This window comes from Giraffa tippelskirchi, chromosome X (genome assembly GCF_054371585.1).
Source record: "Giraffa tippelskirchi isolate mGirTip1 chromosome X, T2T-mGirTip1v1.2.pri, whole genome shotgun sequence".
Lineage (NCBI taxonomy): Eukaryota > Metazoa > Chordata > Mammalia > Artiodactyla > Giraffidae > Giraffa > Giraffa tippelskirchi.
Window position 1 is genome coordinate 145,619,256 of NC_137289.1, and position 23,262 is coordinate 145,642,517.

General features: G+C 43.0%; 1 protein-coding gene across 4 annotated transcripts in view; it reads left to right on the forward strand.

Moving 5' to 3' along the window:
• Positions 1 to 23,262, forward strand: part of ARHGAP6 (Rho GTPase activating protein 6) — a 528,247-nt gene that overhangs the window by 243,431 nt on the left and 261,554 nt on the right. For 2 of the 4 annotated variants that reach the window (XM_081567205.1, XM_081567206.1), the window contains exon 1: positions 11,479 to 11,697. The exons of 1 other annotated variant lie outside the window; for it this stretch is intronic. In XM_081567205.1, the coding sequence (XP_081423331.1) occupies positions 11,653 to 11,697 (45 nt within the window). In that variant the 5' untranslated portion in view covers positions 11,479 to 11,652. Of the gene's footprint in view, positions 1 to 11,478; positions 11,800 to 23,262 lie in introns of those variants that run through there. One more of the 4 variants, XM_081567204.1, reaches the window with a different exon arrangement.

The window sequence follows — 23,262 nt, forward strand, 5'->3', positions numbered from 1 at the left end:
ATAGCCTTGAAGCTGTCATATTGTCTGTTATGATGTACAAAACAACTCTCTTTTGTTCCAAATCTCAGAGTGCCCCATCAACCATAAGGAACTAGTGGCCAACAACTTTGCTTTCGCAAGACAGGAGACAAAGAATTATTTCTAGGTAGGAAGGTTTTTTGTTTTTTTTCAATAGTATCTGAAGGAATTTTTCCCTTTGGAATATCTCAAAGGACTAACAGTTTGTAATTTATGCACATATGTAATTACACAATGTGTAATTTATACACATTTGTCATTTCTGGACATGTTAATGTGAGAAAGCAAGTTCCATGGTCTTGAAAAATAAAATTTAATGGAGATCAGTTATCCCTAAGAGCTTTGAAAGAAATAATGTGTAGCATTCTTTTTACTCTTAGTCATGAAGACAATGAAGAGAAAACTTGACAAAACCACAGGAAAATGTAACAAGTCACTCAGCAGGCTCTGGGTTATGATCAATGAGGTCAAATGTTATGTTCATGTCTTCTTCAGTAATTACAAATGGATCTAATTACAAATGATCTGATTCTTGCTTGTTTTTTCAAACATTTAGAGGTCTTTTCCACCTTCTTTCAACATTAAATCCAGAGCTCTGGGTAGATTCTGACATTGTCTTATGCCAGCCGCTTGACCTTGAACAAGTCACTCCGCCTTTCTAAGCATTACTTTCTGCATCTTATTCCCATGGTGTCATTGGTTCTCAAGCTGTGTTGTACATGACAACAATCAAGGGATCTTGCAAAAAATATTATTCCTGAGGTGGTTCTCTAAGAAATTCTGATTCAACATGTTTTGGGGAGGTCTACACAATCTATTTTTTTAAATCCCACCCCAAGTGATTCTGATGTATGTGTTCCTAAAGACCATATTTTCAGAAACACTGATTAGCTATTTCTTCCTGATCCCTTTTCCTTTTGTCCTGTCTTCTGCTGAAAGGGAGAAGAAGTCTTATTGTCTCTCCAGATAATATCTTTCCATGTATGTTGTGTGTATGAACATGAAGAAAGATGGCAACCAAGCTTGAAATAAGCAAATGTCCTAGTCTAACACATAGAGTCTGATATATTAGGATTATTGTGACCAGAAGGACAATTGTATCCATAAAGTAGGGTTTGTCAACCTTGGCAGTATAAACATTTGGGACCAGATCATTCTTTGTTTTGTATATGTGTGTGTTGGTGGGGGGTGTTTAGGGATTGTCTGGTTCACTGTGGAATTAAATATCACTAGCCACTACCTACTGATTACCAATAAGACATCCCCTAGTGTGTCTCCAGACCATGCCAGATGTCCTTTGGTAGACAGTGTTGCCCCTGGTTGAGAACCACTTTCTTAGAGCATGGTCCCAAAGAAAAAGAATCAAGAAATTAAACTTGGCTCCATTGCACAGCAAGGCAAAGAAGGCAATGCTAAACTGTTGATGTTTGACTTTTATGTGCCAAGCATTCCTTGGAGATCTGGAACTCTGGCCCATACTCTCTATTTGGTGGATTAATGGGATACAGATAGGTTAGGTGACTTGGCAAGCAAAGGACACTCTGTTTCATTCTCCTCATTTTATTACACTCCCAACAGCGAACTCTTAATGTTTGCCTTATATGTTCTGCTCCCTATAAAAAATGGAAATCATAATCACAAAATAGATTAATTAGGGGAGGGGGACTGATACATGTGGAATTGCTTGAAATGGGTGTCATCATTCTTAATACTGCTGAAACTCCAAAACCGGGGATTTTTGAGGATGTAACAGTGACTTCCTTGGGTGACTAATCAAGTGCTCTAAATGACTCTAATAATAGCTGCCAGTTTTGATCATGCAAATGGTCAGTTTTTTGCACCATCTGTTAGCCTTTTGACATGCTATGCTGAGTGGAAACCCACTTGCATGTAAGTTCCAAAATTCAGTCCTACTCTTCCATTCTAGGGAAGTGTCTCCTTGTTTTCTTTGTTGGCACAAGACCCACTCCACTAAAAGAAAATGTGTTGTTGGTGTGAGGTGTACTGCTAAGTGGAAATTATTAAAGAGTGAATTTCTTATGTCTATGAAGTATTTGTTTCTCAACCTCTGTACCCTTGATGTTTTGGGCAGGCTAGTTCTCTGTGTTGGGGATGTTGTGCACTGTAGGATGTTTAGCAACATCCCTTGCTTCTATCCACTAGATATAAGTGGCACCCCCACACAGTTGGGTCAATAAAAAGTATCTCCAGACGTTACCGTGTGTCCTCTTGGGGGAAAATTGTCCCCGCTGAGAACCACTGGCCTAGGAGGTATGGATGGGGCACTGGCAGCGTCTGCCTTCCCTCTTCATAAGAAGACACCACAGCGATCTAATGAATGAATCTGACTTACCAAAGAGTCTCTACTTTGAAACACACTGGAATGGCCTGTGAAGAGATTTGGACCCAACTTCATTTACATCTCAGCCCCATCATTTACCAGATGTGTGAAACAAGTGAAGTATTCTCATGAATAAAATGGAGATAATTGTACTCTCCTCACACAATTATTCTGAGGATCTGGATTTGATATTTGTAAAGCCTCTGGTTGAACAAAGGGCCAGCGATGTAGGTGCTCAATAATTAGTGGAATTGCTGTCATCCCAAATTAGCACCTGCAGCATCGGTATTGTCATGAGTGTTCTATAGGCTTTACATGCTTGCAACACCATGCTGAGGAAAGGAGGTTGTAATTGGTTGGGTGGAGATAATAGAATAACATTAAATTATGGATATGATGAAAAGTAGTTTCTTGATTCTCCAGCTGTTTTTGGGAAATCATAACTAGAGGGAATACAGTCTCTGGTTGTTTTTTTTTTTTTTTTTTTTGGTTTGTTTTTGTTTTTTGCCTAATGAGCCTGAAATAGAAAATTTATTTTAGAAACATCTCTCTGTGGATATTTTTTAGGGCACTCTCCTTGGCTCTAAGTCACTGAGTAGCAATTCTTCAGTGAAAATATCAAAATGGCAAGAAAAGGGCAAACTAGTGATACTAAACTGAACCAGTGAACAAAAGTAACGGTCACTTTTGTTTTCACCCGCACCTTCTTTCCCTGCATCCATAGATCATCAGATTCGCAGTTCCAGTTGTTGATGCATAACTTCTTGATATTCTCCATAGTAGGGGTCAAGGTTGAGGGCAAGAGTTCTGAGTGATACTCTCTCCTCTGTCCTATATCACCACAGCTCCAGGCATAATTCTTGGGACCTCCAGGAATTGCTCAGTCACTGGTCACTGGACCAGGTCTGTCGTTGGCTGACATTATCTCTCTCTAATGTACCTGGAGAAAGGAATGGGGCACTTCATTCTTCCTTGGATCTGTCCCATCCCCATATCCCTGTTAAGGTTAAAAGGAAGGGGGAAGATTATGGCTGTGGAGCAAAATGGTAATTCCTTAAGTGGCACTTATATTTATAGTTTGGTTGCTGAGGTTCGCCCCCACCATACTGGCTGCTGAACTTCTGCCTAAAAATATATCCTCCTTCACTCAGAAGATTAACTGGTATATCCAGTACTGTTACCCATACATGTGGATGGACTCAGCAATAGTGTTTCCAATGCCATGACCCTAGCACAGCTGGTAGGTCTTTCTTCATTTGCAAGAGACATGTGATTTTGGACAAGAAGGACCTTAAGCCTGCTTCTCCATTTCTCCTTCCCGATCCTGGAGTTTGATTTCCTGAATTTTATCTTCATAGCCCCATGAGAAAACCGAGAAGAGAGACAATTTTACACTGTATTCAGCCTTTATATAAACTATGTTCAGTCTATTTATACTGTAGTGTAAATAAAGATTCTAATTGGTACAATCAGTTTGGAAAACTGTTGGGCATTGTCTAGTAAAGTTGAAGGTATGCATGCCTATGAGCCAGCAGTTCTGTTTCCAGGTTTGCACCCTATTCAAGTGCAGGCACATGTGCGCAAGGAGATAGGTATACTGATGTTCAAGCTGTGTGTTTTCAGTAGTCCAAAACTGAAAAGGACACTAATGTCCACCAGCAGTAAACATAGACAATGGACTACTAGACAGCAATGGGAATGAACAAACCATAGCTACGTATGACAACATGGAAGAATGTTAGAAACATGATGTTGAGTAAAAGAAGCCAGATGCAGTAAAAATATAATCATGAATCCATTTATATAAAATTAGAAAGAAGGCAACACTAAGCTCTAAAATTTGTGAATACATAACTTCCTAAAAAGTAGTAGTTCTCAAATAGGGGTGATCATGCCTCCCTGCCTGCAGGAGACATTTTCAGTGTCTAGAGATACTTTGGCTTGTCACAACTGCAGGAAGGACATAATACTTCCATCGGGTGGGTAGATGCCTGGGATGCTGCTAAACATCCTGTGATGCACAGGATAGCTTCCACAACACAGAATTATTGGTATGACACCAAAATCACAAACAAATCAAAGCGAAAATAAACTATTGAGACTTCAGGAAGCAAAAAACTTCTGAATGGCGAAAGAAACAATCAACAAAACAAAAAGGAAATCTAAAGGACAGGAGAAAATACTTGCAAACCACATATCTGATAAGGGGTTAATATCCAAAATATAAAAGGAACTCTAAGAACCCAGTAGCAAAACAAAAATTTATCTGATCAAAAAATGTGCAAAGGACCTGAATAGATGTTTTTCCAAAGAAGACATACAGATGGCCAACAGGCACATGAAAAGATGCTCAACGTCACTAACCATCAGGGAAATGCGAATAAAAGACACAATGAGGTATCACCTTACACCTGTTAGGATAGCTGTTATCAAAAAGACAAGAGATAAAAAGTATTGGCAAGAATGTAGAGAAAAGGAGCACTAGTACACTGTTAGTGAGAATGGAAATTGGCACAGCCATTATCAAAAACAGTACGAAGGTTCCTCAAAAAATTTAGAATTAAAAATAGAACTGCCACATGATCCAGCAATCCCACTTCCGTGCATATATTCAGAAGAATTGAAATCAGGGCCTCTAAGAGACATCTGCATTCCCATGGTCACTGTAGCATTATTCACAATAGCCAAGCTATGAAAACAACGATAGTGTCCATCTACATGGATGAATGGATAAAGAAAATATGGTGCATATATGTACAATGGAACATTATTCAGCCACAAAAATTCCTACCATTTGAGACAACATTAATAGACCTTGAAGGAATTCTGTTAAGTGAAATAAAGCAGAGAAACACAAATACTGTATGATCTCACTTACTTGTGGAATCTAAAAAAACTGAATTCAGAAATAGAGAATAGATTGCTAGTTACCAGGGACTGGCAGTGGGGGGATAAAGAGATGCTGGTCAAAGGATGAAAAACTTGCAGTTATGAAATAAATTTTGGGAGATCTAATGTGCAGCATGGCAACTTTAGGTAACAGGACTGTATTGTACACTTGAAAGTTGCTAAGAGGGTAGATCTTAAATGTTCTCATCATGCACAAAAAATTGTTCACTATGTGAAGTGATGGAGGTGTTAAGTAATCTTATGATCATCACTTCACAATATGTGTATCAAGTTATCACACTGTACACCTTAAATTTGCACCATGTCAGGTATAGCTCAGTAAAGCTGGTGGGGGGATTATTGGTCCCTAAGTGTCAGTAGTGCTGAGACTGAGAAACCCTGCTATAAAAGGGAAGCAAATAACTCTGTAAAAGACAAGACAATGTCTGCCCCTGGATTGGGGTTGAGGGGAGGGTGTTATAATGCAGCCGAAGGACACTAGCAATATTCTATTCCTTGATCTCAGTGGTGGTTAGATGGGTGTATGTTTTGCAATAATTCATTTAGCTGCACATTGTATGTTATGTTTTTCTGTTTCAAAAATTTAAAAATACGCTTGGAGGTGGGTTGACAGGATAAGTAGGATGGAAGAGTATAGCAGGTGGGTTTGGAGGAAGAGGCTCTCCATCTAAGAGGGTCCCATACCTTGCTCTGTCAATGACAGGGCTGGGCGTGCAAGAAGGGCCTCGTCCTCTGATCTAAGTGCATTTTAGTTCTCACATGGGCCTTCGGCTCCTCCTACACCCTGAAGCTGAATTTGCTTTCATGGATTTAGATAAAGTTTTCCTTTAAAAAATGTAATCACCCTTGGGTTGGCATGAAATGTGGAAAATATTAACTCAGTTTATAGGCAGGCAGAGTAACTGCAAACAGGGATTTTAGTTTAAATGTCCTGGCTGAGAGGGCAGCTGTCAGAACTGGAAATGCTGTATTATTTGGGGATAGGAAGTCATGAAAATGCCACTGTTAGCGTGACATATTTTCTCTTAAAAGTGATGCTAGTAGAGGAACTCCTAGAGATTATTTTTGAGTCCTCTCTGGGGAAAACTGTAAACATCAGAGAAATTTATTTTAAAAAAAGATGACTAACCAAAAGAGAGCATTAGCTCAGCAGGCTCTTAAGCTAACCAGTGAATGATATGAACTTCAGCCTTTTCTGAAGTGAGGTTTTTATGTGTTCTCTTTATTGCCCTCCATCACCCCAAAAGATCAAACTTGAATTTTGAAACCACCTGCCATTTAGTGAATAGGTTAAATGACCTAGAACAATAAGTGCAAATTATATGCACTTAGAATATTTATTGAATAAGTAACCCAGTGAATAGTTAAATAACATGGGAAAGATACTTGGAAGTAGAGGTGGGCAAAAAAGAATTTTTTCTTAGAGTGGTATTTAAAATATACCTTGAAATGGATTCAAATAAAAATAATGTGTGGAATTCAAATTGTTTAAGGTTTTTATTGAATTATAGTTGATTTACAATGTTTCAGGTGTACAGCAAAGTGATTCAGTTATACATATATATGCATACACATATGTTCTTTTTCAGAATCTTTTATATTATAGGTTATTACAAGGTATTGAATATAGTGTGCATCTGTTAACCCTCAATTCCTAATTTATCCCTCCCCCTTCCCCTTTGGTAACCATGTTTGTTTTCTACTCTTTCTGTTTTGTAAATAAGTTCCTTTTTATCATTTTTTAAGACTCCACATATAAGGGGTATCATATGATTAAATTGTTCAAGATTTAGCAGACCTCTTAGAGTTCTGCACAATCTTCTAGATCCCTCGTCAAGTCTTGAAGAAATGGATTGAGAACTGAAGAGGTGCATAACTCACTCAGAGATGAATTAAAGAGTCTTGCAGCATGGACTGATGATTTCTTTTCTTAGATGCTTTGTCCTTTCTCCTCAAACCTTTCAAACACAGGAAAAAACAACCCAGTTGCCCTTGAAAATTTAAGTCCAACTTAGCAATGACAATTTAGCAAGAAATCTGCTAGCAGACAGAAGTCGTTCCTAAAGTGTAAGTACACAGTTTGGGGAGTGATGAATTATTTTTGGCTTACAGCAATGCTGTTTAGTGACTTAATAAATTTTTAAAAGACAGAATACAAACAAACCAAGATCTAAGATAACCCAATTTTGACCTGGAGGTGACATATTCAAGAGTAATGATCAAAGCACTATGTTTAAGTTGTTTTTTTTAATCCAGAGACCCGATTATTATTGTGTGTATGTAGATAGACAGATAGATAATGAAAGTTTTTTTTTTTTTTTTTAGAGAAAGGGATTTTTAGCTTTGAGGGGTAATGGCAGGTGTAACAGAGGAAGAAGTCCTCAGGCTAAAGAGTTCCTCTTTCTAAATAGAGCACCAGGAAGCAGAGGTCCCGACATGGGACATCTGCATATGCATGCCCTCCTTTGGCCACTCCAGCAGCATTCTCTTAAGGGTGCCTTGTAGTGAAGCTTGTACTGCTTCTCCTCCTTGTTCTAAGGGTCTTTGATGACATAGTTCTAAGGGTTGCTTTCAGCAGTGGAGGAGAGTGAAAGTGAAGAGAGGACTTTAATGTGTTGTTTTTCCAGCTCTGCCTGGACTGTCTGACAGTAGGGAGGGCCTCCAAGGTGACTGGGTTCACTCTCTTCACCCACTCTGCAGAGGCAAAGGTGATCTGAGCAAGGCAGGCTGCAGAGAGGAGGAGACTGGGGCAAACAGTGAAACTGACTTTCTCTTAAGACTGGTAGCACTCTGGCTGGAAGTTCCTGGTTTGGGCAGGGGGTTGAGTTTAAATTTATTTTTGTTTCTTTGTTATTACAGCATAAAATACACATGGTGAAGGGTGTAAACTGCCCAGATCTGAACTGTACCACTCAGTGAATTTTTTCACACGGGTGTCCTTGGGTAGCTGTCATACAGAATAGAATACAGAACATTTTTGGAACCCTAAAAGGTTCCCTTGCATCCCCTTCCCTGTGAGTACCACCTCTCCATCTTGGAAATCATGATTCTGGCTGCTACCGCCAGAGATCACATTTCCCTATATAAGTTCAACATGTGAATTTCAGCAAATATGGAAAACTCAGCAGTGGCCACGGGGCTGGAAAAGGTCAGTTTTCATTCCAATCCCAAAGAAAGGCAATGCCAAAGAATAGTCAAACTACTGCACAATTGCACTCATCTCACACTCTAGTAAAATAATGCTCAAAATTCTCCAAGCCAGGCTTCAGCAATACGTGAACCGTGAACTTCCAGATGTTCAGTCGGGTTTTAGAAAAGGCAGAGGAACCAAAGATCAAATTGCCAACATCCGCTGGATCATCGAAAAAGCAAGAGAGTTCCAGAAAAACATCTATTTCTGCTTCATTGACTATGCCAAAGCCTTTGACTGTGTGGATCACAATAAACTGTGGAAAATTCTGAAAGAGATGGGAATACCAGACCACCTGACCTGCCTCTTGAGAAACCTGTATGCAGTTCAGGAAGCAACAGTTAGAACTGGACATGGAACAACAGACTGGTTCCAAATAGGAAAAGGAATATGTCAAGGCTGTATATTGTCACCCTGCTTATTTAAATTATATGCAGAGTACATCATGAGAAACGCTGGGCTGGAGGAAGCACAAGCTGGCATCAAGATTGCCAGGAGAAATATCAGTAACCTCAGATATGCAGATGACACCACCCTTATGGCAGAAAGCGAAGAAGAACTAAAGAGCCTCTTGATGAAAGTGAAAGAGGAGAGTGAAAAAGTTGGCTTAAAGCTCAACATTCAGAAAACTAAGATCATGGCATCCGGTCCCATCACTTCATGGCAGATAGATGGGGGAACAGTGGAAATACTGTCTGACTTTATTTTTCTGGGCTCCAAAATTACTGCAGATGGTACTGCAGCCATGGAATTAAAAGACGCTTACTTCTTGGAAGGAAATTTATGACCAACCTAGATAGCATATTAAAAAGCAGAGACATTACTTTGCCAACAAAGGTCCATCTAGTCAAGGCTATGTTTTTTCCAGTGGTCATGGATAGATGTGAGAGTTGGATTATAAAGAAAGCTGAGCGCCGAAGAATTGATGCTTTTGAACTGTGGTGTTGGAGAAGACTCTTGAGAGTCCCTTGGACTGCAAGAAGATCCAACCAGTCCATCCTAAAGGAGATCAGTCCTGGATGTTCATTGGAAGGACTGATATTGAAGCTAAAACTCCAATACTTTGGCCACCTTATGTGAAGAGGTGACTCATTGGGAAAGACCCTGATGCTGGGAAAGATTGAGGGCAGGAGGAGAAGGGGATGACAGAAGATGAGACGGCTAGATGGCATCACTGACTCGATGGACATGGGTTTGGGTGGACTTAGGGAGTTAGTGATGGACAGGGAGGCCTGGCGTGCTGCGGTTCATGGGGTCACAAAGAGTCAGACACGACTGAGTGACTGAACTGAACTGAACTGTGAATTTCAACTTCTGAATAAATAAATGGAATCTTACAGTACGTTCTCTTTTTCAGTCTGATTTCTCTCTCTGGACACAGAGTTTGTGAGAATAATCCATGTTGTCGTGTCCAAGAGTAGCATTTTTCTGTCATTGCTGAGCAGTATGTATTCTCTTGTATGGAGGGACCAAAGTTGGTTCATCATGCACCAGTTGATGGACATTTGGATAGTTTCCATGTTGATGATTCTGTTTAAAGATATTATGAACATTCTTGTACATGAGAAGGACACTGGCACCCATTTCTCTATATATTTACGAGTGGGGTCAGAGGGTAGGCATATGGTCAGCTCTAGAAGATGTAATCTTACAGCTTTCCAGGCAGATGAACTGCCATGGTATCTAGTAGTGGATTCTTTAGGATACCTGCACCCCTGGTTTCACATGCTCACAGCTGTGAAGAATTGACACATGTGCATGCATGCTCAGTTGTGTCCAACTCTCTGCGAACCCATGGACTGTAGCCCACCAGGCTCCTCTGTCCATGGGACTGTCCGGGCAAGAATACTGGAGTGGGTTGCCATTTCCTTCTCCAGAGGATCTTCCCTATCCAGAGATCGAACCTGTGTCCCCTGCATTGGCAGGCGGAGTCTTTACCACTGAGCCACCTGGGAAGCCCGGAATTGACACAAGCCACCCACAAATCCATCCTCTACTTGATAGCCACCCCTCTTGGGCTTGGAATGAATGGTTTCACAGTCTGGAGTTTCTCTACTCTGGTCCCAATCCCTACCTTTGTCTGGATGTAGCTTGTGAAAGGCTGTTGGCAAATCACAGAATATCAGGCCTGGGGAGGGACCTTGGCACTCAAAGTGTAGGCTTCCACTAGGGGATTGCAAAGTAGAAGTCAGCTTTAGGTGGCGTTGTGAATCTGTAGTGTGTGCTAAAATCATTCTGTTAATCTGGCAGCATTTGCAAATAGCGTGCGTTTCTTCTCTTTTCAAATCCTAGCTGTGTTGTTTTCTGATTTGCTAAGACAAAGAAAGGAGGGTTCCGAGTACTCCCCCCACCCCCAACTCAGCTCCATCCTGGCACCCACGCTAGTCCTCAGTGCCTGCTGAGTTCCTGCAGATTTTCCAGGACTTCCCCTTGCCGCCGGGTTCCCTAGCCATGCCCAGGTCCTGCACGCCCTCTGGGACTCAGTTGTCCCGAAGTGGCGTGGCCCAGCAAGCCTCCAGCCCGGCCTCCCTCTCCTCAACAGCTCCCCGAGGCAGCTGACTTGGCCCCTCTCCAGCCTGCCCCCTCCTGAGGTTCCCGCCACTGAGATTCTCTCAGAGGAAGGCTTTCGAAAGACTGAAACTCCACCCTCGCCAGGGGCCGGTTCCGAATCGGCTTTCGGCGTCAGGCCCACACCTTCAAAGTTAGTCAAAGTCTCTTTATTGGGAAGCCAAGCTCTCTCCCTCTCGCTGGTGTTGAAGGCGTTAGCAGCCCCGGCCCTGGCATCCCAGGGCCCGTGGGCTCGGGGAGGGGCGGGGTGGCAGGAGTTAGGAAAGCCGGCCGCCCTGACACCTGTCGTGGGCGCGCTCGGTCGCTGTAGCCCCCAAACAGCTGGCGGCGGCGGTCGAGACTGGGGCCCGCCAGGAGCGGAAGGAATTAAACGCCCGCCCATCGAATCTGACTCGGCCTCTCCCTCCTCCTCCTCCTTCCTCTTCGCCGTCGCCTCCTCCCTGTCCCCACCGGCTCCGCGGCGGGACGCTGGTGCCCCGGACGCTTTGCACCGCGCTCTGGGCGCAGGGAGCAGGGCTCGAGTCCGGGGGCTGCCCAAGGATGGCGGTAAAATAGGGGGACCCCAGAAAGGCGCCACGACCCCAGCCTGAGCCCCAGAGCCCGCCACTCCTCCCCCGGTGGCGACATGGGGGACCCGGTGAACCGCGAGAAACCGCAGCTGCACTATGCGGTGAGTGTCCCGGCGCGAGCAGAGGCGACAGGGGGCGCCACACGGCCGACCTGGGGGGACGGCGCAGAGTTGAAAGGATCCGTGGCTCCGCAGAGGTCCTCGGTGTGTGATTCGGGGCGGGGGGGGGGGGTTGGAGAGTGCCGCGTGCATCACCCCAAGTGTCACCTGTTCAGAAACTCAGATGCCCCTTAGAAGAGGAGCCCCCACTTCTGGAGCCCATGGTCCTCTGCCCCGCGGTCTTCTGCCCCGCGCAGTGGTCACTGCGTTTGGGGCTGGGGCTCGGACCCTGCCGCCGCCTCTCTGGCCAAGGCTGAGAAATGGGACTCCTGGGGCTGGGCCCAGGTTCGCCCACCCAACCTTCGGTGAGATACACCGCAAGAACCCACAGAGAACTGAACGGGAGGCAGGGCGACTTAGCGATCCCAGCGTGTGATGAGTGGACCCTCCGGAGAAACCCGGTTTGCTCTTTGGAAAGGGGGCGTGCATTTCCCTAGGAGTTTGTGGCGGGACACAAGATTGCACAGTTTCTAATTTAATATAAGAAGGTGGTAGGGTGTCGTGTGTCGGTGACCTCTCTTCCTGTTGACTCAAATAGTCCACATTTCTTGGGGTCCTACTGTTTGCCAGGCACTGCGCGGAGCTGGGGGCCGTAGGACACACCAGACATAAAATTCATGGAGTTTGCCTCCTTTAAAGAAGGCGTCAAGATTTCTAGGTGAATGATGGGACCGACCAGATCTAGATTGTAGACTGAGTTTCTTTTTGAGAAAGAGAGAAGACTTAAGAAAGAAAAGTCGAATGAACCTAGAGATGTTTCTGAGGAATGGGTACTTACTTGTGAAGATTCTGAGCGCCGCCTCCAGGAAGCCGACAGGCATCTGTGTTAGTTTACCCCAGTCTTTGGACATGTCTCTGTGGTAGATGTGTGGCTTTGACGTGGGGCATTGCAGTTGTTCTGGCATGTGCTACTTTACTGAGTTCTCCCTGACATGATTTTCACTATTGAGATGGGACATTCTGGGGGCCAACTTTCAAAACTGGGGAGAATTAAGACGGAAAGTTAGGAATCATCAATATTTATAATAAGGCAGAGGCAGTTATCTGCCGGGAATTCGTGTCCTCCACAATGCACTCTTCAACATTTAAAAAAGGGAAAGCTTTCAAGGAAGGAGTCGAGGTGAACAGGGGTGGTAGGTGCAGAGGTCCTGGGGAGCTGCTCCAACTGATTCCAGGCTGTAGTAGAGTGGCTGGTTGCGGGCAGGGCTGGGTGGTGGGGACACGACAGGTTGGGCTCACCGAGACCTTCTGTGGTTTCACTTTGCTGCGCTGGAAAAAAAAATGAGGGCCTGAATTAGGAAATCGTTAAGGTTCCTTCTCAGGCACCCGTTCTAGGAACCTATGACGGCTCTTTCTCTAGTTTTGCCAGCGTTACTTGCCTTGAAATGCCCAGTGAGACACTAGTAACTTACTAATGCCTGTTCTTTTTTTTTTTTTTTTTTGAGACACTAGGCTCAGCAATTTGCCTTTTAAAGCGGTATTAAGGGCAACCCGTTTTCAGCAGAGATTTCTTTGCACAGAAAGATCTAAGGTCTGTGCTCATTATGTCTAATCAGCATCTCATCCCGCTACCTTCTTCTGATTTTGAACTGTGTGCTGGTGCCCTTTGAATTGTAATCTGAGGTGTCAATATCATTTACAAAGTGAGGGAGGAAAGGTGACAACTGACTCCTTAAAAAAAATCTATTGGTTGTATGAATGATTATTGCTTTAATTATGCAAATACACCCAATGCATCACGAAACAAATTAAAAATTATTTTCAATCAGATGCCTCATTTTCCTAAAAGCAAAAACTGAAGAGTCAGGCAGATGTTAATGCCTCCTCTTGCTCTCTGAAGATATGCTGATGAAATCGCCCTGTATTCTAGCACAGATCACTACATATGCATTTTCTGATTTAAGACTCAGAAGAAAGATTCCAGGGAGAATATGTTGGCTCTCAGGTCAGAGGAAGTCACCCCGCTCCTCTGAAGCATACTTTAGAACGACAAAGCAGCAGCGCTCAGCAGCGCTTATCAGTCACAAGTCAAAAGAATGTTCTTTATTAAGTGTGACCCATTCTTTTTCATATTAACATAACCCCCTATGGCTTAAGATCTATTCTAATGCTGCACTCTTTGTCTGCTTCCCCCACAGTGATTGAGGTAATTCCAAGAGCTTCTTTTGCCTTTTTGCATAAATATTCCACTTATTTTGCCCAACTTGGTTTTGCCCCATTGTGTATTATCCTGAAGTCCTGGGGGCTGTTTTTTTTTTTTTTTTGTCTGCATCTTCTAGAAAAGAATTATCCTCAGGTGTCCTCAGTACCTCTTGCCTCCTCTGAAATCTAATCCAGGGGCAAGTAATACTCTTTCTTCAGAAAGAAAGACATATTTTATGTCTTGGCTTTTTTTCATTTGGCCAAGGGGAGACTGCATTTAAGAAATCAGTGGCTCACATTTTACTCAAATGTTCATCAAACATTTGTTGAGTGCCTGTTGTGGGCCAGGTATTTGGCCATTTTTCCAAAGATGACGAAATAGTGAAAATCTTAAGAATTGCTATGAGTTCTTCACTCATCTTTTCAAATGGTCCTAATAGTGACAAAGAGAAATACAAAACACTTTAAGCAGAGAAGAGCATCCTGCATTTATAAAATCAGTTAGCACTTTCCTGAAGTATAGCACAACCGTCTTGTTTTATCATCAAAACAAAAATGCAGCCAACATTTTCCTCCCAATCTTTCCTCCCACGGTTTTCCCACATGGAGTTTACAGTGACTCCATCCTCCCAGCTGGGTGTCATCCTTTGATGCCTTTTGGTGACTTGGTCAGCTTCGCATTTTGAAAATTCTGCTTTGGTCCCAGGATGGGGTCAAGGGTGAGGAGGCGTCAAAGTGCATGCTTCCTGGTATTTGGACCAGAGAGAGAGGAGAGGAGATGCTCTCTACCTGAACTGGGCTGGAGGTTGAGTGCAGTCAGCATATTTTAGAGATGCTTAGAACATTGAACCGGCCAGATTGCATTTGGAGGGGCTGTAGAGGGTCAAGGATGACATGCACAAATCAGTGCTTGCCTGGCAGCACTCCTAGAGAAACTGCAGCTTATTACTGTTATTGTCTTATACACGTTGCAAAGTGTTTGGACACTGTCTGTGTCAATTTCAGCCTCAAATCCAGCTGGTGGGTTAGGTTTTCTATTTTGTGGTTGAAGAAATCCAAGTTAAGAGCGGTGGAGTTCAGAGTGGCACAGGTGGAGTTGGTGACAGAACAGAGAGTTTTATGCACGTGCCCTGATCCCACAGAGCTCATTTGACTCAGAAAATTGAGTTAGAAGAGCCAAATTCTCCTCCTTTCTTCCTCTTTTGTCACCATAATAAACCAACAATCAAATATCCTACTTTCAGTGACTTAATGTGACCCTTCATATGGTTGAATTACACAGCTAGATAGCTCTTTAACTGGACTGCTGTAGACAAAACCCCAAATTTGCACATCCATTAAGTTGAATGCCATTTCCTCATGTGTTTCTCAGCCTCAGCAAAGTGAATGTTTTGAGTAGGATTGTTCTTTGTTGTGGGGCCGTCCAGTACTCTGTACAATGTTTAGCAACATCCTTGATATCTACCTACTAGATACCAGTACCATAGCCCCACCCACCCCCAGTTGTGATAACCAAATGTATCTCCAGACAGGGCCAAATGTCCCGTGGAGGGCAAGATTGCTCCCACTGGAGACTCCCTGGTCTATCTAACTTTTATGTATATTTTTAAGAAGATGTAACATTTACTGTGTAGCAAGACTGAGAAAGAGAAGACAGAGTAAATGTTCTGAATATTATATATATTCTATTCAAAGAACATGCAGAACTTCAGAGAAAGACCAACACAGAGGTTCAGAGAGAGCCTCAAATGCAGCCCAAGTGCTGGGGGTATAATAATGAGTCAGCCTGGTTTCACTGATCGTGGCCTTAGCAATGTTCTCCCACTTTTGTTGAGCCCCCAAAAGTCAGGTTGCTTGGCCTGAGTTAAAGATTACCTTAATCTGCCTTTCCCAACAGTCCTCATATGCTTTCTTCCATTAACTCCAAAGAGAATATTGCAAACCTTGATCATCTACCAAGATCTTGTGACAAATGCGTAATTTCATGACAACCTGTGCAATTAAGTATGGTGACTTCAGTAGAATCACTACACTGAGTATTAGTTTTAGAACAAATTATCGGAGTCGTTTTGGAACAACTTATGGAATACTATTATCCCCAGCATCTCCCTGGAGGCACTCACTTATCTTCACCCTCTTTTTGTGAAAGAGAAACAATAAGGTTTCATGTTGCTGCCTGTAAAGATAAGTCTATGGATGGGTTACCTATGTTCTGTTCACTGAGGTGTGGCAAAAAGCAAGGGACTTAGGCTCTGATTTGGGACATCCCCCCCTTGGAGTCCAGCTGTCAAGATGCAGCCATTTTCTCCCTTGGACTGGTCCACTTCTGAGCTTCTCTGTTGCTGACATCACTTCCTGTTTGGTGCAGACCCCCATCCTCTGTGCTCTTGACCACAGCCTCGTTACTAAACGCTGACTCTTTCCTTGCTCTACTTATGGTTCCTCCTCCCTAAGGAACCCACTAGAAGGGCTAAGCTGCTTACCCTGGCAGGGAGCCTTCCCTCACCCAAATCTGTTGAGGTCTTATTATGAAAGTTTCCAAGTTTGCTTTCTATGAACATTTGATTTTGAAAGACTTTAAAGCCATTAAGTCTACTTAATAATTCAGTGGTGCTGGTTACAGGATGGGTGTGTGCATGCTCAGTCGCTTCAGTCATGTCCGACTCTTTGTGACCCTGTGAACTGCAGCCCACCAGGCTCCTCTGTCAATGGGATCCTCCAGGCAAGAATACTGAAATGGGTTGCCATGCCTTCCTCCAGGGGATCTTCCTGACCCAGGGATTGAACTCGCGTCTCTGCATTCCTGGCGCGTCTCTGCATTCCTGGCGCGTCTCTGCATTCCTGGCGGATTCTTTATTGCTGAGCTGCCGGGGAAGCCCCTGATTACAGGCTATTCTTTGGTAATTCCAAAGACACCCGGAACTGGGCACCTTTGCAGCACTGAGCTGATATGGATCAGTTATCATCCATCAGTTCTGCCAGTGTAGACATCTTAGGAAATTCAGCGGAATTTGTACTGGCCTGCTGCATGGCTCAGAATTCACTTTTATAATATTCTGCTTGCTACTCATTTGTCTCCTCACAAAAGCCCAAATGTTGCAAATCACAAATCAGCAGAAGATTATTGAATCACCTTAATTAACACCTCTACTAATCGTGGATAGCTTTTCCATTCCCCACCCCCACCTCCCAACGCACTTTCTGTTCTGCTGCCTTGAGTTTTTCCTGAATATAACCTCTTTGGTCTGGAACTCTCATCATCTTAGGAAGCCACATCTCCCATCCTTCAAAACACTTCTTTTTTTTTTTTAATGTTATTTATTTAATTATTATGGCTGTGCTGGGTCTTCGTTGCTGTGTATGGACTCTGTTGCTGCGTGTGGACTTTCTCTAGCAGTGGCAAGCAGGGACTACTCCCCAGTTGCTGTGTGTGGTCTTCTGATTGCGGTGGCGTCTCTTGTTGTGGAGCACAGGCTCTAGGGCACACAGGCTCAATAGTTGGCGTGCACGGTCTCAGTTACCCCGCGGCATGTGGGATCCTAGTTCCCAGACCAAGGATCGAACCCATGTTCCCCTCATTGACAGACAGACTCTTAACAATTGGACCACCAGGAAAGTCCCTCAAAACACTTGTTAAGCACCACTGCTAGCTGATAAACAATCGGATTCCTGTTGTTTGTTGTGTAGCAGAGATATCTTTTAATCATAAGAAAACAGATACTACCCTTTGTCTCAGTCCTTTCTGATCATAAACTTGTAGTATTTACTTTTTCTATTCCCCACCTGGTGATAACTCTGAACCAAATACACTTGAGTCTCAACTTGGTCGTGATATTATTGTCCAGTTATATGTACTCTTCACTGGGTTTTTGGTTTCTCACCTGTCCCTCACCTGTACCACTCTTGGCCTTTCCTGCCTCAGTAAATGGTCGGTGACTTGGTGAGCTGCCCAAGCCAGACACCTAGGGGTCATCCTGAAGCCTTCCCTTTCCTGCGTCCCCTACCTTGAATCTGGCCCTGCTAGGTCTGTTTTCATAGCGCTCTCCAAATTCATCCTCTTCTTCCCACCTGCACTGCTGTCATCTAAACGCGAACACACAGCATTCGTCATCCTCACTAAGATGACATCGTGGGACCAGTTGAGATCTTAAAAAAAAAAAAATGAGATTGTGACATTTCAGTGCTTAAAGCTCTCTGATTGGTTTCCATTACACTTAGACTAATACCTTCATCTATGACCCTTGGCCTTCCAAGTTCTCCTACATAAATTTCCCTGCTTCCTAACACCCTCCCTCAGCTTAACACTGCTCAGCCACATCAGTGTACTTTCTGTTCCTCAAATGTGACCAGCTCTTTCCTGCCCTGGACCTTTGTTCCTGCTGTCTCTTCTGCCTTGGATGTTGTGTGGGTATACATATATATATATATATATATATATATATATATATATCTCCTATAAGTTGTGGGGGAAAAGCTCACTTCCTCGACTGCTCTCTCCAAAGTGCTTCTTTTTTTTTGAAGCATTTTTATATTTATTTTTAAAAATAACAATTGAAATGACATCAATGATCCATCACCTGTACTTCTTCCACTGCTGAGGGGGAAAAAAAAAACCCTTCTATGTAGTTGAGTCAGGAAGGAAAATCAAGACATTATTACCAGACATCCATTAGCCAGAAAAATGCTCTAAAAATGCTCTGTTGGTCCAGTGGTATAGACACTGACATGTTCAATGTACCAGTGCAATTAAAATATATACATTTACAATTACCCTGCCAAAAAAAGCACTTAAGTAAAATAACTATGTATTAAACCAATTATTCACTCATCCATTCACTCTTTTTGCATCACTACAGTCACAAGGACAAATGAATAAAAGAACTTCTAGTAACAAAGAAAAATAATCCAAACCTCACCCCCACTTTGTGGGTTATTATGTGCTAAAATGACCACAATAAAAGGGTCATGAGCTATCTGAAATGCAATGACAAGATGACAACTGAAGCATTTCATTAGAAAAAAACCCAAACTCAAATTTGTGAGAAAGAAATCCACAACAGTATGAGGTTGGTAGTATATGTACAATCTTACAGACACAAATAAATAGCATTTTAGAACTGTTGTTGGCTTAAGTACTATAAATTGCTGCTGCTGCTGCTGCTAACTCGCTTCAGTTGTGTCCGACTCTGTGCGACCCCATAGACGGCAGCCCACCAGGCTCCCCTGTCCCTGGGATTCTCCAGGCAAGGATACTGGAGTGGGTTGCCATTTCCTTCTCCAGTGCATGAAAGGGAAAAGTGAAAGTGAAGTCGCTCAGTTGTGTCCGACTCTTAGCGACCCCATGGACTGTAGCCTACCAGGTCCTCTGTCCATGGAATTTTCCAGGCAAGAGTACTGGAGTGGGGTGCCATTCCAAAGTGCTTCTGATTCCATCAATTACCATTGATCATAACACACTAGATGCTGCATTCGTTGTCTGCTCCACTACTTGGTATTATACGTGTTGGACTCCCTACGTTCAGGGCAAGGACCTCATCATTCTTTTCCCATGATATTCCCACTGCCTAGAATGGGTCCTGGTACAGGATGGGCACACGATAAACATCCATGAGGAAATGAATCTGGCTACTTGAGTGGTTTCACCTATATACACCACAATCCACAGCAGATTCAAAACTTCACTCATCATCAGCTGATGATTGCAGAACATACTGGCTTGAGGGTTTCACCCAATTTCCACTAAATGAGAATCTTCAAGGCCTGGGCTTGGCATCAGTGATTCTGACAGCAGCCATGTTTGGAAACCACCAGTTGATTGAAATACATGGTGGTCTACATAATGTTCAAGAAGCCTCTACAAAGTCTAGATTCGGCGGTAAAGGGGATCCAGAGAGTTCAACGTAGGGCTTCTCCTGAGGTGACTCTGAGGTAATAGAGTACCAGTTTTCAGAGATGTCTTTTGTTTTGTAACCTGGCATTTTCATTTCAGCTGAACGCACTAAGAGTACAAGAGGCGTAGGAATGCTTCCTCTCCCATAGCGTGAGGACAAAAATGTCCCTCGGCATCTGTTTTCTAGGTAATCTAAGCCAGTGGTTCTCAACCAGGGGACACTGAGAAATGTCTGGAGGCATTGTTGGTTGTCACAGCTGGCAAGGGATGCTACTGGCATCTAGTAGGTAGAGACCTGAGTTGCTGCTCAACATCATGCACAGCACAGCCTAACAGGATTGTCCATTCCCCCAGTCAGTAGTGCTAAAATTATGAAACCTTGCCTTAGATTTATCTCTGTAGACATCAACATCTTTGGTGTTTGTGAAGTTCATTTTGTATTGTGCTCTCTCAAATGAATTGTATGTCTTTCCCTACTGTTTAAGAAAGTGAAAGTGAAGTCGCTCAGTCGTGTCCGACTCTTTGCAACCCCGTGGACTATAGCCTACCAGGTTTCTCCGTCCATGGGATTTTCCAGGCTGTTTAAGAGTGAGACAGAATGTTAGTTACCTCTTCAAGATGGGAGTGAGTCATGGCTATGAGCATCATGTTTCACACCGTGGGGGAAGGGTGATGGTGGACCTTCTAGAAGCCTCACTGCCTTGGGCTTTTTGCTTCTTCACTCCTCAACTCCTGATGCCCTTTGTCATCTTGGATCTTGTTTTCAAACGTTTCCTGTCTTCTCTTATGTGTCAGACTTCAGCTGACTTCTTGATGCATCTGTGTCTAACGATCTTGTCTCAGTTCACTACCTCTATTCTGAAATAGTTGGAATAGCAGTTTATTAAACATGGCAGTCCTGGCTCTAGAATTCAGTTCAATTCAGTTCAGTCACTCAGTCGTGTCCAACTCTTTGTGACTCCATGGACTGCAGCACACCAGGCTTCCCTGTTCATTACCAACTCCCGGAGCCTACTCAAACTCATGTCCATTGAGTCGGTGATGCTCTAGAATTAGTGATCATCATCTCCCAACTAGGATGTGAGGGATTCTCCGAAAGCCTGCATGCTTGGATGTTGAGTCCATGACTGTAGGTGAGTGGGGAGCTAGGATCCGCCACTCTCCAACAATCACTTGTTGAGGATGTGATGCAGACTGGCCTGCTCTGGGGGAAATGCAAAGGCACTGAAAGAAAAACAAAAGTGAAAAGGAGAAAGGTAGCTTCTCCCAGCTCTTCTCTCTCAATTCCATCCTGGTTAAAAATCTCCCAGTCAAGACACACCTCACTGGTCCAATGTGGGCCCCTCGCCAACCCAGGAGGACAGAGTGACAAGATCAGTCAGATTTGAGTCATTGCCCACTGCTATTGCTAAGGAGGCAAACTGATTCAAAGGCATTGGATTTAACATAATAAGTGCTTAATTCCTTTTCAAATTTTAAAAATTATATAATTTGCTATGATCTTCATCATCCTATGATTTGTACTCAGACTTAAATGGTTTCTAATTATCCTTGTTTCTCTATATTACTTGTTGGAGTGGCAAAGTCTTACATGGGAGCATCTGATTGGCTGGAACAGGCCATATGATTTCATGTTAATTTTAAAGGGGAGAGGGAAGGTCTCCCATTAGGAATTTCATAGTCGGAGATGTGGACTATTGGCCAATAATTCTATATAATGATATATTGTCTTGCAATAGCAGTTTGCATGATGAAGAGTTAGTAAATGAACAAATGTCAACTGCAAAAAAAAAACCCCACAAAACTCCCAATCAGCCCAGGGTGGCAGATGTGTTGGCATTCTATCTGCCACTGACAAGGATTGTGGGGCCGTTCTCAAGTCCTGGCCACATCAATGAATGTTAATTAGCATGGCCTGTCTTAGATTGTAAGTTCTGAAGTAATGGGGGACTAAATAGTTTTAAAAGTCTTAGGAGCTTGCAAAATTTTGGACTAAGATTGACAAGGTTTACAAATGAATACAGTTAATTTAATATCTTTTAATGTACCTTCTCAGATTTTCTGGTTCTAATCTTATTTTCAAAAGACCAACTATTCTGATTTGTTTTATTCTTTATTTCTTTCTGAATACTCAAAAACTTAAAGATAGATCAAATGAAACAATAAGGACCACCACCCATCCTTATATGGTACTGCTTTCTCTGTCTTTATGGCAACTGCTTGGATGTGGCTGTGGGATACATCTCAGTTTGGGTAAATTATACATAAAGTACGAGACTACTTTACTCAAATATGAGCAGTGTTGATGAGGGCTGTCTCCTTGAAAGATGTCATGATTCTTTGAAATGAAAATAAAAACCAGTCAGGATTTTCTCTCCATTTTTTTGGTTGTTTGACACATTCTTAGAATTCTTACAAGTTAAATTTTTATAGTAAAATTTGAATGTTTGAAGTGCCAAATAACATTAGATTTCTGAGATGAAGTTTTCAGAGGAATTTAGAGTTATGGCTTTGGGGAAAAGTTGCCATGGAAACAAGCAATAGATGTTCAGATGAATCAATTTTAAATATATTTTTTGAATGACCCCTCTCTATAGCTGACTGAGATCTTGGTAAAGAAAGGTGTCCATCCAAGTGAAAGAAAGAGGCTAAAAGTATGTCACCAGTGTGCGGAGCACTTCGGTTGTGTATTTGCTGAGCTCCCCTGTGCCAGGGAACACAAGGCATGAGCTCTGCCCATCGTGGACAGGACTCTTGGACATTACTCTGAAGTCCTTATTTAGCAGTGCCGTTTTAATTCAGTGCTGTTTTAATTCAACCCACAGAGTAATAATCATTTAGCAAGAAAATGGGATGTCAGGTTTGCTGAGGGAATTTGAAAATGGTCACACGTAGTATTATTTATGTAAGTATTTATGCACATAACCTGTAACAGTCCCATTATGATGTCAGTTTGATGGTCTGAGCAAAATGTAAACCACAGTCTTAATTGCGATCTCAAAAGATAAGGTGTTCTCCCACCTTAGCTACTGACTCACAGAGAAGGGCATTGTATCCATAAGAATGTGACAGGAAACAGATGGGACACTCAAAAATGCCTAACTTAAGGAAAGAACTATTAACCAGAATCAACAAGGGGTGGTAAGGTACATAGAAATTAGCAGTGGGGAAGCCGTGACCACAGGGAGACAGAGAGGGTCCAGCATTACCAAAACCCATTGACGGCCCACCTTGCAAGAAGGGACCCTGGAAAGGTACCCAGTCAGGATTGCAGCAAGGGCAAAATATAGAGAAGCAGGAATGGAGTGGGATGAGAGATGAATACTCTGACCTCTTGGTCTTCTGCTCACTCATCTCCTTCTAGTACTAAACCCAACAAAATCCACTGAGATCAGTTTCAGAGGGCAAAGGCCAACACAGAGAAGGGAGGACATTTTTTGCTTTGTTTTGGCAGACATGGAGGAGAATTGGCAAAT